At 50.8% G+C, this 16754-nt stretch overlaps 1 protein-coding gene across 4 annotated transcripts in view; it reads right to left on the bottom strand.

Annotated features, from left to right (window-relative positions):
- Nucleotides 1-16754, bottom strand: part of CAMK2D (calcium/calmodulin-dependent protein kinase II delta) — a 239027-nt gene that overhangs the window by 8061 nt on the left and 214212 nt on the right. For all 4 annotated transcript variants that reach the window (XM_004686618.2, XM_012727845.1, XM_012727846.1 and 1 more), the window contains one exon: nucleotides 1803-1878. In XM_004686618.2, the coding sequence (XP_004686675.1) occupies nucleotides 1803-1878 (76 nt within the window). The remainder of the gene's footprint in view (nucleotides 1-1802; nucleotides 1879-16754) is intronic.

Raw genomic sequence — 16754 nt, forward strand, 5'->3', positions numbered from 1 at the left:
CCACTTCTGTCTAATGACCATTCCCACAAAGCATATTTTTTTTTACCACCCTACAGGGAAATGTTACTACAAAGGGACCTCCTCTTTTTGAAGGTGACGGTGGTTTCAACAGTCCATGACTCAGGAACGGGGCCCTGTTTCTTGAGGTGCACGCCTGCTCCTGCCTCAGGCTCCCGAAGCCCTCACCTCACCCCCTGGTGCTCTCTCGCCCTTCCTTTCTACCCTCCAGCTTTCCTCAGTTAACCTCAGTTTTACCATCAGCTCTCTAGGATTTGTGAGGGGCTTCGTGCTGTCTGACACTGTTTCTCTGTTTCCCACCTATGACTGGAAACACCCAAGGTTTCTCTTCTCCTCCTGGTCTCTTTCACCCAGCTCATTGCCCTGCAGCTGCATCCACGGCGTTGCCGATGGCAAGGGAGCGTCGGCTGTTAGGGCCCAGCGCTCTTCCATTGCGTGTGTGCCCCGTCAGCTCAGCCGACTCACCTGTCCGTGGGCACTTGGGTACTCTCCACACTCGGCAGTTGTAATGCAGTGAACACAGGAGGGCATACAGCCCTTCGAACTAGTGTGTGGGCAACCCTGGGGTAGAATACCTGGGCGTCAACCTGCGGGATCCTGTGGTAGAGTTATTGCTCATATTCTGAGAAGCCACCGTGCTGTTTCCCGTAGGACTGCACCAGTCTCCATTCTAACAGCACAGGTGTTCTGCTACAGTGACTTCTCTGCAGCCTATGATCTGGGAGTTCATAAACTTTAAACTGGGTATTACCACCCCTAGAGCCCATCGTTTACATTATCCTGAGGAAAACACAAGACGGGGGCAAAGATGAGGAAGATAGGGGCTACCTCAAGAGGAAGAAGCTGCCTGGCCTGTAATCTGATTTCCTTTCCCGGCACCTCTGCAGGACTGCAGGGAAAAGCATGCTCTACATATGTGTGCTTCATTTCGGCAACAGTGATGCAATGGCACCTTGTAGGACTCAGGTACAGCATCACGGCCATTCACTGGGCCCCGTCTCACTTTGGCTCCTGCTCCCCACTCCCCTGCCGGTAGCCTGAGCTTTACAGCCTGATGTCTACGGTGTGACCTGGCTTGGTTTCATCTGACCTTTTGTTTCCCCTTCTCTGTATTTCACACATGACTGCAGTCACCTGTTGTTCTTCTGGAGCATTTTGCTTTGTGTTATCTCAGTTCCATCTCTGTTGCGAGAAATGGCAAGATAGCTTTGCCCCCCGCTGTGCGGTTTCCCGTGGTTCACAAACATACCACCTCTTCTTGACCCACTCCTCTCTCCTTGGGCACTTAAGTTGCTTCCTTAACTTGACTATTATAAACAGTGCTGTCATGAACTCAGGAGTGCAGATAGTCCCCTGAATTCATGTGCTTGCATTCTTTGGACAGACAATCAGGAGGAGGATTGCTGTTTCATGTGGTAGGTCTATTTTTAATATTCTGAGGAACTGCCGTACCGTTTTCCACAGGGGCTTGAGCAGTGCACATTCCAAACAACTGTACAAGGGTTTCTTTGTCCTCATCCTCGCCAACATTTGTTGTTTCTGGTCAAGGAAATCTGCTGACAAGGGCCTAGCCCAGCCTTCTATCAGAATTCTCTCACTGAAACCGCCACTACATTTATCTCTCTCCTGAAGGCACTGAGGTCCCTGCTACCATGAACCTAAGCTGTGTTGACTGATCAAACCTGGGGTTAAATGTAAATGAAATCAGATATTGAAAGAAAACATTTGTACAGAAAACATGTGGGCTGCAGGCCTGGAAGTTTGCCAGCTGAGCCCGTACTCACGTGTATGCCTCGAAATCCCCGTTGTTGATAGCTTCGATCAGCTGCTCAGTGACTTTGATGATCTCTTGCTTCCGTGCTAAAGGTAAAGAGAGAGTTTGGTGAAAATACAAGACAAAGAAGCCAAACAAATAATTATTGTAACTATACTGCTATTTTCCTTAAAATGTAGCACTGGTTTCATCCATAGCTCAAAAGTTGAGTATCCTAGCAAATGTCTCATAGCTAAAATGGTGTAAAGAACTAGTTATTCAAGTGGAAAATAGGGGTTTTTTGTTGTTGTTGTTGAAGATTTTATTTATTTTGTGTAGAACTGGGGTGCAGGCCATGGGTTCAGGGGGTGAGAAGATTCACCAGAGACAGAGCAGGGGGCAGAACAGGTGGATTGAGTGAAACACACTGCTGAGGGGAGCAGCGGGCAAGACAGGCAAGTTCTGATGTGCCATTTTAGTTAGCTCCCTGGCTGGGGATTGAACTCGGCTCTATAGGTGACAGAATTGAGACGAGGCCCAAAGAGGGGAAAGTTTTGAGCACCCCCAGGCCTCTGCCCAGTAACCTACCATGTCGCAATAACACCCAAAGCTCAGTACACAAAACCCACAACAGGATGACATGGCAGCTACGCAGGAGCTTGGTGGGCTCATTCTTGTGCTTGATTTCGCTGTTGCAAAATGTTGTGCTTTTTCGCTGGTGCAAAAAAGCACAGCTTCACCCCTGTCACGAAGCGGAGCGCGCTCTGGGCTCGCGCTGCCGAAGGCACAGGCACCGTCGCAAATGGTTGAAAACTGGGGGTACCTGGTTAGCACTGCATCTAGTACAGGCCCCTCAGAGCAGCTCGGTGGTCTCTTGACCCTGCTGCTCTAAGCACCAGTCCGGCTGCTGCCTCCCCTAACGCCCGCCGCACGCGGTTCTGAGCTCCTTCCGAGACACTCGGCCTCACGAGCTGCCTGTTGCCGGGCGCTCAGGTGTTGGGTGGCGATCATCGGACCTGGCACTGCTGTTCCATTAGCTTGTGCAGACAGCCCCCCCACTCGGGAGCTGTGGGTGTGGGCTGTGACGGTGAAAATCTGTCCGCCGCAGCGTGTGCTCGCACAGCTCCGGGAATCTTGTTCCATGTAGAAATGCCCACACATAGACGCATCAACAGGCTTTCACCAAGCACTTCTGTATCTACTTATTAGACAACAATGCGAGCGTAGGTCAAGGGGATAGGCCGTCTGTCTTTAAAAGATGACAATGACTTTTTAAAAATTAACCGCTTTTATCAATGTGATGGTGTCTGTGAATAGTTTTTCTCTTACCCATCAACTAACACTGAAGTAGCCCTTCTACTGACGAGCCTGCCTTCGGCATCCGCGGTGTCTTGTATTAAGACGTCGCTTTGTATGTTTATTTGCATTTTATTACTGTTGAGCTCAACCAGCTCAACAAAAGCGTGCGCCAAGATGAAACTGGCCGTTACTTACATAAATGACTTTTAGTAAACTCTGAAAGCTGGAAAAGCAACATCTGATTCAGTGCCGTGGAGGAGGCTGATGATTAGATGGAGTCCATGGGACCTGCCACTGCTGCTACGTTAGTTTGCGCAGAAAAACTGTGAGTTGCGTCTCAGCTTAATTAAGAAGGCAGCAAGGATGCTGTTTACACACAAAGAGCTAAAGTCTGGTTTTGTTCTCTGTTGATTAACGACTAGTTTATATTTACATACTTTTAATGACTCTGACCTTCATGAAGCAGATTTCAGGAGCAAACTGAAATATCTAGATTGAGTTTCAAACTCCAGGCCTCCCAGGTTATGACCGCCCTTACCTACCACAGGGCCCATAGGAGACTTCATCGAGACCTGGACGCCAGCTCTTAAATGAAATGTATCCGTAAAATTACCGTCACCCGCTCACGGCTGACACAATCATTTAGAAAAATCATTTTCAAAAACAAGGGGGTTCTTAGCTGTCTGCAGCATCTGAAGTGACCCCCGCTCTGGCTCGGGCTACGGGCAGGTGGTGGGCGTGGGACTCATGAGCAGAGCCCGCCCGTGGCACACGTCAGCTTAAGTTAGTCAGGCAGCACATGACGCCTCTGCCTGTGGCCTCCACAGTGTGACCATTTGGCCAAACACATGACAGCTGACCCAACTGGGGACACGGAGGACATGGGGCGGAGGCACCTAGAAGGTGGGAGGACAAAAAAGGTGACTTCCAGAACTCCCTCCTGAAAACCACCCTCCTTGGAAATAGAGGTTTCAGTTGCTCTCTAGGTGATGGCAAGGGAAAAAAAAAAAAACATTTGAGAAGCTGTCATTTTTTAGAAGTGAAAAAAAAAAAAGTGAACCTCTCAGCTGAGGCCTCCGCGGGGCCTCGGCAGGCTGAGACGGGGCTGCACGTGTGCACCCCTGGAGCCGGAGTGGGCCAGAGGGAGCCCCTGAGCCCCGGGGACAGGCTCGCGGCTCCCGGCCCTCGGCACTTTCGCAGGGTGTGTTCAGCGTCTGCTCTGCACAGTCGGGGTCTACCGGGGCCTCCTCTGCGTTCTGGGGCGTAGCAAGGGCGCTCGGGCTGGAATTGGCCTGGATGCCTCTGTGCTGTGTCAGCAGAACAGCATCGTGACTGCCCTGGCCCAGGAGGGCCGGGAGCGCAGGAATCTGGAGAGAGCGTGTCCCCGGGGCAGAGGAGCCGAGTGAGTGAGTCGCGGGAGGCAGCGCCTGACAGCCCAGTCAGGGAAAGCAGAAGGCGGAGATGACTCACTTGTGTATTGTGCTCCCCGAGGTTGGCTCTGTTGCCACAGCGACTCGGAGGAAGAGCAGGAGGCTGGCGCTACCATGTCCCTCAAGCAGCGAGGGGACGGGCGGCCACACCAGCGGCTGCCTGGATGCCCGGGTTCCGTGGGGAGCAGCCTCTGTCACCCCCCGTTTCCTCTGGAGAGCAAGTAGTGGCAGCCCAGAAGGCCCGCAGGAAGGCAGGCCACGTGCTTTATTGATAGAATTGAGGTGGTCAGGCTAATACCCATGCATCCGAAATACTGTCTGGGGATTCCCAGGTTCCTGGGGGGAAAGCCTGCAGGCGGGACCCCGGGAATTCTGGGGGCAGGTACTCCCCATGCAATAACGCCAAAGACCCGGAGCGCTGTCCAGTGCAAATTCATACTTTCTGGCTCTGTCACTGTCCTAAAGAGGCCTGGAAGAGTGAGAGAAGAATGTGAATGGTCCTAGGCTTAGTCGGGGGGGGGGGGGGGGGGGGAACCGCGTTAACTGCGGGTGACTGTATAAGACAGCGCGTAGCTGTGGGACTTCTCGGCACCGCCTGTCAGGCCTCCAGGTGTGCAGACAGCCTCCTGCACAGGTCAGACCCCGGGGCACAGGCCCCCTCGGCGGGAGAGCTCGCTTCTCCCCGCTTTTCCTGACGTGACCCTCTGATCTCACGTCCTCGCTCCCCGTCAGCTCTCTCTACCTGGACGTTTCTGTGTGTCGACACCTTTCGGGCGAGTCCAAACCCTCTTCTCACCATACAGTGCCCACGGCCCTGTCTAGGCCCCGGGCACCTCACGCCCTCTGAAGCAGACACGCCCTCGGCTTATGCCCCTCTTTCACTGCCCAGCGCTCTGCTCCGTGGCCGCCCCAGCCACCCACTGTCCAGCCAGAAAGTCACCGGAACGCCGTCAGCGTCCTCTGCCCACCCTGCTACGCAGCCTTTCAAGCTCTACTCATTTTCCCTTCTAAACGGAGTCACTTCTTGTCCAGACTAAGTGCTGGAAGTCTGGGGAGACTGCACGCCCAGGCCTCTCCTGACCCCCCTCTTCCCGGCAGCTCCACGTCGCCCGTCTCCCCGTTGCCAGCCGTCTTGTCCTCTGGGGAAACTGTCCCATTTTTGCTTCCACTTCTTGTATCGGGTCGCCACTCAACTACAAGTTCTGGACGCCTGCCCTGACCGTCGTTTTGGGCCCCACTCCAGTGCTGTCGTTTCAGAGAACTTGGGCTTCCTGCATTTACATGGCCCCTGCAGCTTCAGGCGGGCTCCCCTGCTGCGCACCAAGCCCCCAGGGCCCTTGCCCCGTGGCCCAGCCCCTGGCAGAGCGCACGACATGTCGGAAACACCCCCGAGTCGGATGGCTGATGGGTCCAGACAAGAGCGGGTGCTCTCCGGCTCCCCACCCGGTGGCCTTTCCAAGATTCACTGGAAACCTTTAAGAAACACGCAGCCGATAAGCGGAGAGTGTGGGTGTGAAGCAGCGTGCTCTTCTCGTTGTCTGTAAAACCAGCAGTCCCTTCGCTGCTGACGGCCTCATTGCTGCTAATGGAGTCTCCACAGTCCAGCTCGGGCTCATTCTGCAGTCCACCCTGCTCTCGCCCACGGCCTCCCCTGCAGAGTCCTGCTGTCTTCCCTCAGCAGTTTGCTGCTCCACGGGCTCCCGCCTCGGCTCTCCAGCGCTTCTCTCGCTTGCCCTTGGCCACGGGCGTTCACTCCCCGGGGCTGAACGCAGCCCACGGCTACCGAGTCCTGGGACTGCGCTTTGGACGGGGAGGGCCCCGAGTTCTTTCTAGCTGCCTCCCCAGCACCCCCCGTTGTCCTGTGTTTCCGACCTCCGACACCAAACCTGACCTCAGATGCCTCTTCGCGCTTGTTTCTGCTGCGTGTGGCACATCCCCTGGCCTCCGAGGGCCGCTCTGCCTGAAGCTCTGCCCACAGCCAGTGGCCAGCTCCTTGTTCACCCACGTCTCTCCCTCCTTCTCTGGCAGTGCCCACCTCTCGTGTAGGCCCTGGGAGCTCTGTCCCGCGGCCCCTGGTTCTCCTCTGTGACTCACTGCTCTGCAGGGTGGAGCTGGCCGCGCTCCCCGGCACACTGTCGGTGTCTTTGCTCTGTCTAGAGGCCACAGTCAGTCTCAACTTTGTTCTTGAAAGGCTTCCTGCTCCGTCTTTGTAGCTTCATCTCCAGACACTTCTTCCCCCACCGGGCTCCTGTAGAATCTCTTCTGCCGCCTCAGCAGGAGCTTACGCGTAGTCAACCCGCTGTGGCTCAAGTTGCTTCCTTGGCCCCCACTACTCCTTCTGCGTGGACATCTCCAGCCCTCAGCAGCAAGGCCACCTCCTTGGGGCAGCCTTTCGGAGTCCTGCACATGCAGTGTCTGCTACACGGCCCTCTCTGTAGCATCACCTCAGGCTGGGGTATCTGCCCGGCGCGGGCCCTTTTGTCTCTTCAACTCTACTCTTTACAAAGGGAAGTCTGCAGACGCGGACAGTCACGAGCACTGCGCGGACAGGCAGTGTGTCCACGGCGCCGTGAGCATTTCGGACGCTGGACACATGCCTGGTACTAGGTGTCTGCCTGAGACGTGCTCACGGAAAGGGCACGGCTGGGCCCTGAAGGACACGGTAGTAGGAGGCTCAGTGTGTGTCTAGCAGAGCGTGCTAGTAGGTCTCGTCTGTGCTGAGGGTTCACATTCCAAGAGCTGAGTGCACAGAGACCTAGTCACAGGAGCGTTGCAGCGGGGACGGCAGCATCCGCCCGGGAGCCGGCCGGCGGCAAGGTGGTGGCGGGTGGAAGGGGCTGTCCGCGCCGGGTGAGCGTCGAGACTGCCGTGAATGCTAGCGTCGCGTAATGAAATCTTGCAGTGGACTGAGCCGCCAGGCGTTTCTTTCTTGAGGGATCAAAAACTGCGCAACTGACCGGTGTATTCCTTTTCTGGGGTCCTCATCATAGCTCGGCAGCTCTTTTTTCTGTGTGTCAGTAGTTAGTTCTCTTTTAATGCGGCACCTTGTGCACTGCCCAGAGGTTTAGGGGTAACCGGCTGCCGGAGACTTGAAGGGCGGGGAGGTTAAGAGGCCTCCTTCAGCCGTCAGCGAATGCGGGGGGGTTGGGCCAGGCTGCAGCTTTATCTGCCGTGGTGCCCATCTGCTGTTCCAGTCACTAATCTATGTTGCTTTCCATCCCACGGTGCCCAGTTTAATGTTTTGGAACCGTAAACTAAAATGAACCACCTAAGCGCTGTTGTTGAGCTCACTCTGTCAGGGTGACTGACTGCTTAATTGCTGGGCCAGGGCTCTAATTAATGATTACACCGGTTTCACAAAGCTGGGTGTCCTGTGGCTTTATTGTCTATTTCCATGCTGCCCTTCACAAAAATAACCGTTGGGAATAGAGTTGGGCAATGGGACAAATTTGGATCATTTTCATGCTCTTGTACTTTCATAGCGAAAGGTGCCTATCAGCTTGGTTATGTCTGGGCTTTAATGTGCAATTAACAGCTTGATACTAAGGGAGTTTATTTGACTTTGTTGAAGCTTAGTTAACATTTGGGAGATAATTGCCCATGATTTTGGCTATCAGAAGCCAAGCCATGGCAGGTTTTGTAGTTGACTGGTTTAACAACTTCTAATAACTTCATTTGAATAGAAGACATGGAAATGGTCAAAGTCCTTTTAAAAGTCGCTGTAAAAGCTCACTTACCTAGACATCACCTATTCAGTGACACCAGCTACCCCCCCTTTTAATGGCAGATGTCATCAGGATTACAAAAAAAAAAAAGCACTCAAACCACCTCAGTACTTGCGCTCCAGAAACAGCTATTAATGTTCCAAGTGTGATATGTTAATTGAGTTAGAAGTAGCCTGATAATAAATGATTAAGAAGCACTTAACAACAGAAAGCTGACTGCTGTTGGGATTATTCTATATAACTGAAAACAGGCGTAGTTGGGATTTGGGGGGCTTTTAAAACATGGCCCTCTGGTTCCTGGAATGATTCTGGGTCTGTAGGTAAAACAGAAGTTTTACAAATTTAAGGGCTATGTAACGTATTATGATGATTTTCCTAAAAACATGACTTAGGAGTCTAAGAAAACTAGTTATGAGATCGAACACTGGGGTGTCGGGGAGGATGCTGCCCAGGCACGTGGGCGGGTACCTGCACCCCACTCCCGCACGGCTAGTGTAGCCTAGCAACAGGACACCCTCAAAGCCTCTGTGTGTTAGGGACTAAGATGCGCCCTGAGTCACATAGGTGCGGCACCGCTTCAGTTAAGGGTTGGTGACAAGGAAAAAAAGAGCTTCAGAGACGGGTTCAGAGATTCATATCCACTGCTTGGATTAAAGTTAAATATGCCGACGCTCCATAAGCGTGGTGCTTGCGTGACCGTAGACAGGTATGAAAAGCGAAATGCTTCAGCCCCTGGGGGCATCTCTTTCTCTGGCTGTACAACCGATAGTCAAATTTACATTCTGTAAAGAAGAAAAAAAAAAACCTGGGGGAAAAAAAAAAATCAACCTTGGCAAATAGTGAGACTCGAGCTTTTTAAATGCGTGGGAAGTTCTTTGGCCTGTGTGCTGCCGCCAAGCAGGAAATCCAGTTTCCTTAAATCACGGAGCTGTAATGATTCCACTTAACCCTTCCAGTCAGCTTCGCCTCACAGGGCATGTATCTCTCAGGTCAAAAGTGTCAACGTGTCACTGCTCTGTCTTTGAGTCAGATTTCTGAGTAAAACATTGAGAAAGCTCAGAATTGCATGCAGTCACCAGAACAGATCCTTGCCCGCTCCCCTGACCATATCTACACTGTTGTTTCGCCTGTAGTTGATTGCTTTTAATTAACTTACTTCATTGCTTTAAGAAGAGCATAAAATTGGAGTTTACCAAAAAGTAGAATTCAACATCGTCAACATATTCGTGGCTAAATTTATAAATAGGTGTTCATGAATAAATCAGCTGGGAGATTTGTGAATGTTCCCTGGGATCAAAAGGGCAGGAAGAGTGTGTAGTTTTGCAGAAAGAAAAAAGAAAAAAAAAAAAAGCATGAAAATTAACTAAATGTACACAGCTTTGTGTTTTGGGGGGAAGAACTAGGCTGACTATAATAAGACTGCAAAATGTTAATCTGCCTCCACAGTGAAGGTATTTCCCTCTGGTCTCTGGGTTCACGTCAGCTCTTTGTCACATTGCAGTATTTTTCACAACAGCGAACACTTGATTGAGGTGAAACCCAGCTGTTTTATTACCTACCACTGTGTAGACATTTTAACCCTCAGAGAGTCATGTCACTTTGTTGATCAGTGCTAAATACCAAGCCCGTTGGGGTTCACGCCTCCTCCCCTAGACTGCCAGGCTCCAGAACAGACCCCGCCGCCACCCCAGCACAGCAGTGGGCACCTCTGGCATTCTAATTGCACGCTTTCTCGACATTGTCAACCTCAGCAACTGCGTGGGCTTGTGCTATACCGTCTGTCACTGCCCAGCCCACACTTCCCAGTCTCAAGCAAGGACAGGTCAGGTTCAGTGAAATAGGAGAGGCCCATTCACGAAACATCCTGGAGTCCAGTCTCAGTCATGTGCTGCTTAACGGTCCTGGGCGTCGGTCCTCCACAGCAAGGTATTAGGGAACTCGAGGAAAGGTCACAGGATGCACATGTGGGGGACAGAGCAGGCCCCATATTTGTGACTTCCTGTTGTCTGTTACCTGCCACCTATCACTTGAGGTCAAGCCTCCAGTGGAAAATACGGTATCCGAGTAGATACTCTGAGCGTGTGTTCATGTAACTTCGATTACAGTATATCGTCACACACGCTGATAATGTCTGAGTCACGCTTCATCATAGGCATGTCTGGATATGAAAAAGCACAGAATCTGTCGGAGTCATTCCTATGTGAGGTTTCAGACATCTGCGGGGTTCTTGGAACATACCTAAGCAGGTAAAAAGGGAAGACTGTGTACTGCTAATTTGGAGGGAGACGATAGACTCTGTGGCTAAGCCCTTTGTATGATCCTTTTGCAATTGAAGAACACTGATGACCACACTCTTGGAATGTCCCAGTGCATAACAATGACTTTTTATTACAGTGCTATGTTACCCTTTAGCTCTGGGATCTTCTGCGCTTACATAATTAAACACTGCACTACTCATTGGAGTATGTTGGTTAAAGTTTACAGACCTGATAGTTACTCATGCTGTGAATCATCTATTTCAGGCCTAGTGATGGAATATTCCCATAATATCATTAAAATCTGTGACTTGACTTTTTGAGTGTTAGCAGGAGTAAATCGTATTTATTAATGTCAACTGCAGTCAAAACAGCTGGACAGTTCTCCATAGGGAATAACTGAGGTAATGTGGAGATGGTATCTTGGAAGTTCCGGGGGGAGAGGGTGAACCATGGGAATGCTGATAAAGATTATTTTTGGCATCTGGTAGGCAAATCACATGACACTCCATGGATGAGAAGTGAAATGTAACTTAAAAAGAAAAAAAAGAACTAACGAGGAAGTTACTTTTCCTAATTTGAAAACACTGGAAGTGGGTTTTTGCATTTCCAACCTTTACTGAAACCCAAAATTCTTTTAACAGTCGTCATCTACATTTTGCTACTCATACTATAGACCGTCGCATGCAGCGATATTAAGTCTCACACTTAAAATTCAACTCCTATTAAGACAAGTGTTCCTTTGAGGAAACTTGAGTGTATAATCAGTCTTGAAGAGTGACATTTAAGGTGTCTGAGACATTTTCCTTGAGGAGTATTTAATTTTACACTGACATGTTCCTTTTAAAATATGGATTTCACGTTTGTGGAAAAAAAGCCTGATATAAAATCAAGACAGTGAGCCATTTTTTTTTAAAGTGCTTGGAAAATCAGGGCAAAGGGTCAGTTCTAAACGAAGGAAAGACTGAATCATTACTAAAAACCTCACCTTTTAATGAGAAACAAAACAGGTCTTACTGTGGAAACTTTACAATTCATGAATGTATTAACGACACCATGGAGGCTGAAAGCAGTGAGTTACAATAATCTTATAAAATTCATAATTTAAAAGAATGCTGTTAATGTACTATTACTGTAAAATCTGTAAAAAAACACAATTTGAAAACAACTTATCTCCTGTACTGGGGCAGCTTCTATTTTTTTTTTTTTTTTTTGGTAGGTTAGACTCAAGAGCCACGTGGAGACATTTGCACTTAGTAACACGTGGCTTAGAAAAGATGATCATGGAAAATAGGAACATGACATTGACGATAAAAACCCAGGTCTCCGGCCTTACTGGCTGTCTAAGTAGTGACCCTCGGGGCTTGTACCATCTACCTACGGGAAAGAACAGTCAGAAAGAGAATCGCACAGGCTAACAGCCATTTCTCACGGGTATGGCGAGCGAACGCACACTGTCGTTGTTGGGTAGAGTCCTTGACTCCGAGTAGACATGAGCTTGGTTTACACGAGCAGTTGGATCATGTGTTCAATAAAGGGTGGGGCTGGAATTCAAACCTACTATGTTACATGCTAAATCCATCCTCCACCCACAAGAAAGACTTGTAAGATGTGTATTTTTTCTGTATTTTTAATCTCCTAAATTACGGGGGTATAGGGTAGGCTGGAGAATTGTGGACATGAGTCTAAGGACATAGAAGGGTGTGATGTGGTCGTAACTTCAGACAACTGTGCTCACTTCAGTGGGTGCTGCGACATGGCACTTAGGTACCTAGCATGCCTCCTTCCTGCGTCAATTCTGTGCTCCTATTACCGTCTACAGATGGTCTAGACAGATAATTGTGCGTACAGCTGTGGACAGAATGTTTGTCCCGAAGGTTATCAAGTTCTAGAAGAATACGAGACAGTAAGTCAAGAAGCAAAACAAAATTTTCAGATAATGCTAGAAGAGGGGGAAAAGGATGTATAGGGACATAATTTGAGAGAGTGGTGAAGGAAGATTTGAATCTTTGATCAGAGACTGAAAAAAGAGGAGAAGCCGAAAGTCACATGGATTCTAGATGAGGACAGATGAGGCAGCAAGTGGCCAGTGCTGAGGTGGGTAGTCGGCTGACTGAGCTTGCAGACTGGTGAGGGACACAGCAGGGACACGTGGAGAGGGAGATGCAGCTGGCGGAAGGCCTGAGCAGAGGGGCCCTTCAAGCACCCTGGGGCCGTTCGAGCACCCTGGAAGTGGTGTTGACATCTTAGGAACACAGAGCGGAAGCACCACAGGACCTCACCTCACTGTGAAGCCTGGGCCGTGAGTCGACTCCAGGCGGGTGAGGGGACGGTTTCTCGGAGCTACTCAGCAGCAGCCAGCTTTTAAGATAATGTATTTCGGAGGAACTAGTCGGAGCGGCTGACAGACTGACGGAGGGTAGAATCCACACTGAGGAGGCGAGCAGAACTTTGATGACCCGACAGTGTTGCAGTGAAGGGAATGTTAGCACGGTCTCGGTAAGTGGATGCTTTGAACACAGATTAGTGGAAAGAGGGAGGGGCTGTGCGCTGGGCTGAAGCAGTCAGATGGAAACACGGCTGTGCAGGCCACTGACAGCTCGAAGTATGATTTGATGACGCGTATGTGGCATGCAGTGGTCGTACAGAGACTGCCTGTCATCTGCTTTTAAAGAAAGCTCGGTGGAATTGTCCGGGAATGTTCCAAACTCACTGTAGTTTAGCTATGTTCTGTTCTTAAAGCGATCAAACCAGCCCTCCAGAAGCACTCTCCTGTGGTAAACAGCCTGCTGGGGAGGGAAGCTCACACATGCGTCTCCTGGGGGATAGTATGACTCCAGCGGGAAGCTCCTTTCACTGCAGTCAAATAAATCACATCTCCAGTAACTGTATCTGTCCTTTCATACCACTCAGGAGATTTTTTTGTACACCGTGGGCTGGCAGATTTACGCTGCCATCGGCCAAGGGAGGTGTGTTATGCTACTGATGTCAAGAAGCTAAAATGCAGCTCACCCGCAACACTGTGGTGCGTACTGCGGAAGACTTAGCTCGGCCTGTACCAGCCGATGGGGTTTCCTTGACAACTGTGTCAGCAGACGTGCCAGCGCCTTGAAGGAGTCCTTCTCCTTCCAACCTGTCTGTCTGGTGTCTAGCACATAGTAGGTATTCCATCTGATTTTTTAAAAGCACAACTATTTGAAATGAAGGGATTGCTTTGTTAGGAATTACTTATGCTTTCCAAATTTTCTAGACTGGCACATATATATGTATTTCTCTTAATTTAATTTTATTTTTTTCCTTACTGAACAAGAGATGCATTGTTTTGGATTAGCTGGGCCCAGCCAGAAACAAAGGCACATCGCCATGCAGAACGCTGTGTCTTTCCTAGGCTGCAGTGTGACTCGGGTCAGCAGGCCCACTCAGACTCTGGCCTCCGTGCCCCTGGACGGCCCTGTGCGGGAAAGAGCGCGTCCCCGCTCGGGATTCCGAAACACAAACCTCTTATCCTCAGCCTCTTCCTGAGTGCCTTCAGCTAAGGAGCCGCCGCCTCTTCTCCTTGTACTGTCCTAGTTTTCTCTGTCAGACAGGGGTCTGACAATAAACGACCTCTACCCTGGTAGAATAGTGCAATTGCAGAGGACTAGTAAGGCTTTTTTTTTTTTATTTACTACTTTAGACCTAATTTTACTTGGGCTAGCCCATACCAAAAAGACCCCCAAACCCACTTTACTGACTTATATTTTTAAAAAAATCAGTAAATGATACAGGCATATAACTTCTACACGTATTTATTGGTTGCAAGTAACACAAACTTTTTCACTATTTTTTCTATGACTTCAGATTGTATGAAATTCATAGTAACAACCAACTAACTTCTACAAAGAAATTGATGAGGCGAGATAATATTAGAGACAAAGTAATTTTATATAGTCGATACTAATGAAAACATGAAATGCAAACCCCTAATGGTTCTTCCTGGAAGGGCTAAGTCCTACTTTTACGGCCGGTCACTGCGATGACATTTGCAACATACAGGTTAGTGGACACCCTTCTCCCCACTGACTGCAGCAGCTTATTCCTCTGAATTAAGCGGCTTGCTATTAATACTCTGAACAGCTTATATTAGCATCTGTTACTTTACTACATATAACTCATATACTTTAAAAATAAATGAGCTCACGACCATCTGTAACAGCAAGGTAGGAGAAAACCTGCCATTCTGTAAGTCATTCCCTTGCCTAAATTCTGTGGCCTCTCAGCCACAGACAAGACTTAAGCTGAGCAGAGCAGGCGGGACAAATGCGACCTGGAAGCAGCGTGCAGACTGCAGCCGCACGCAGACCCTGCCGCTCAGAAGCGGCAGCTTTCAGGTGGTGATGGGGAAATCCATACGTGACAACAAGCTTTACTTACAATCTATGCGGCCATGCAGGGGTGAGTTAGATCTTGACTCTGGAATTTTGGACTGCAGAACCTGTGAAGCCAATGACTTCATCTTTTCCGTCACATGCACATAAAGTAGTACCAAAGAACCGTGAATGTTGCTACATTCTGAAACTCTCAACTGTCCACATACATTTCAAGATTTGGGAACTGATGGCAGGCATGTAACGTGAATGTTGGCAGTAGTTTGCAGCATTATTTTACTTACTTACTGTGGAATCTTTAAAAACTCGATACAGAGTTCAAAGAGTTGCTAAGCGCAAGAAGGTTTACTAAGGAGACAGAGCTTACGCTGCTGTGAGGGGAAGATCAGTACCAACAAGCTCTTGCGGACTCTGATTCTGAACAACTGTTTGAGGCTGAGGCTGGCAAGAGGCTCGGCCTGAGCCGGCACCCGCAGCTGGCGTGTAGCCATCGAGCCGCCGGGACTCGGCCACGGGTGCTCGCAGAAGACAGTGCAGGGGAGAAGAGCCAGCGGCGCTGAAGCGCAGGGACACGAGACAGAACCAGCAAGTGAGCGGCAGGCAGGGATGTGCATAAACCTTAAAACTGGAATTACGGTCCGCAGCCCTGCGCGAGGTTACTCCTTGCGCCTCTGGGCCCCGGCGGGTGGCCTGGCCAGCACAGTCCTCCAGTCATGTCTCCAGGGCTTTCCTGATTTGCAGATGCTGTTGGAGTGAGAAACACAAGCAAGACAACGGCCAACTGAGACGTCCCGTGGGCGCCTGAGAGCAGGCAGCCAGGGTCGCCTGCCTGGAACCTTGGATGCTGAGACAAAGGTGCGTGGGTAGCAGAAGGTGAAGACGCAGAAGGTGAAGAGCCGAGACGAGGCGCGGCCATCGTGGTGCCCACGCCCAGTCTTGGACAGATTTAGAAAGAGGCTCCCATGGGAGGCGATTCTGCAGAACACTCATGACCACGACCGTTGGTTCCTCCTGTGCCAGCCCCCAGCAAGGGAGCAGGGGGTTGGCAGCTGGACCATGTGCCAGCACTTCAAGAGGCTCCGACATCATGGCCTGCTGGGCAGCGCAAAGCAAAAGAAGGATGAAGTCCCTGCGCGGTCAGGTCCCAGCAAGTGCTGCCGCCTCGGGGCAGCTCTCCACGGGCCTGGCCTGCGAGACAGGGAGAGCGGCAGGGGTCGAGCCGCCGCCGATGGTGTGCTGGAGCGAGATGCTGGAGCAGGCGGAGGGACAGGAGGTCCCTGGGATGCCGGGAGCCCAGAGGAGGGCACCAGTGCACACCCACCAGGAGCAGGACAGGCCGGAGGCATGCAGGGACAGGCCCTGCACACTGGCCACAGCCAGAAGCCCAAGGACAGTCTCCGGGTGTCTACGGCGCCGAGGATGAGTGTTAGCCAGCTCACTGAGTCAGGGCTAGGGACGCCAGCCCCTGCAGACCTGCAGTCAACGAGAGCAGCTGTGTCACTAGAGCTGTGCCAGGCCGAAGGAGCCTCTGCGCAAGGGCAGACCCCAGGAAAGCACACTGCCGCCAGAACATTCCAAGAGGAAGCCCAGGACGAGGGCGCAGGGTGGCGTGGCCAGGGCCACGCTGCAGTGAGGGTCCCATTCGCTGCCCGCCCCGGGAATGCCCACCCGGAGTGTGTTGCTGGCCTACGCTCACCGAGCGTCAGGGTAAGAGGTATTGAACACAGGACAAAATTTGGAAATCGCTCAAAGTTCAACACTGTACTGTACTGTCTGTCTACCTCTGGGCTTTAAACGAGCCTAAGAATGCGGAGCCCGCAGGGGCCCGTGCGCTTGGCCAGGAGAGTGTGACGCCGATACCGCAAGGCTGACAGTTTCCAGGGAAAGGCCTCCTGGCTACAGGACGC

Source organism: Condylura cristata, unplaced genomic scaffold, assembly GCF_000260355.1.
Source record: "Condylura cristata isolate star-nosed mole 26May11 unplaced genomic scaffold, ConCri1.0 scaffold00021, whole genome shotgun sequence".
Lineage (NCBI taxonomy): Eukaryota > Metazoa > Chordata > Mammalia > Eulipotyphla > Talpidae > Condylura > Condylura cristata.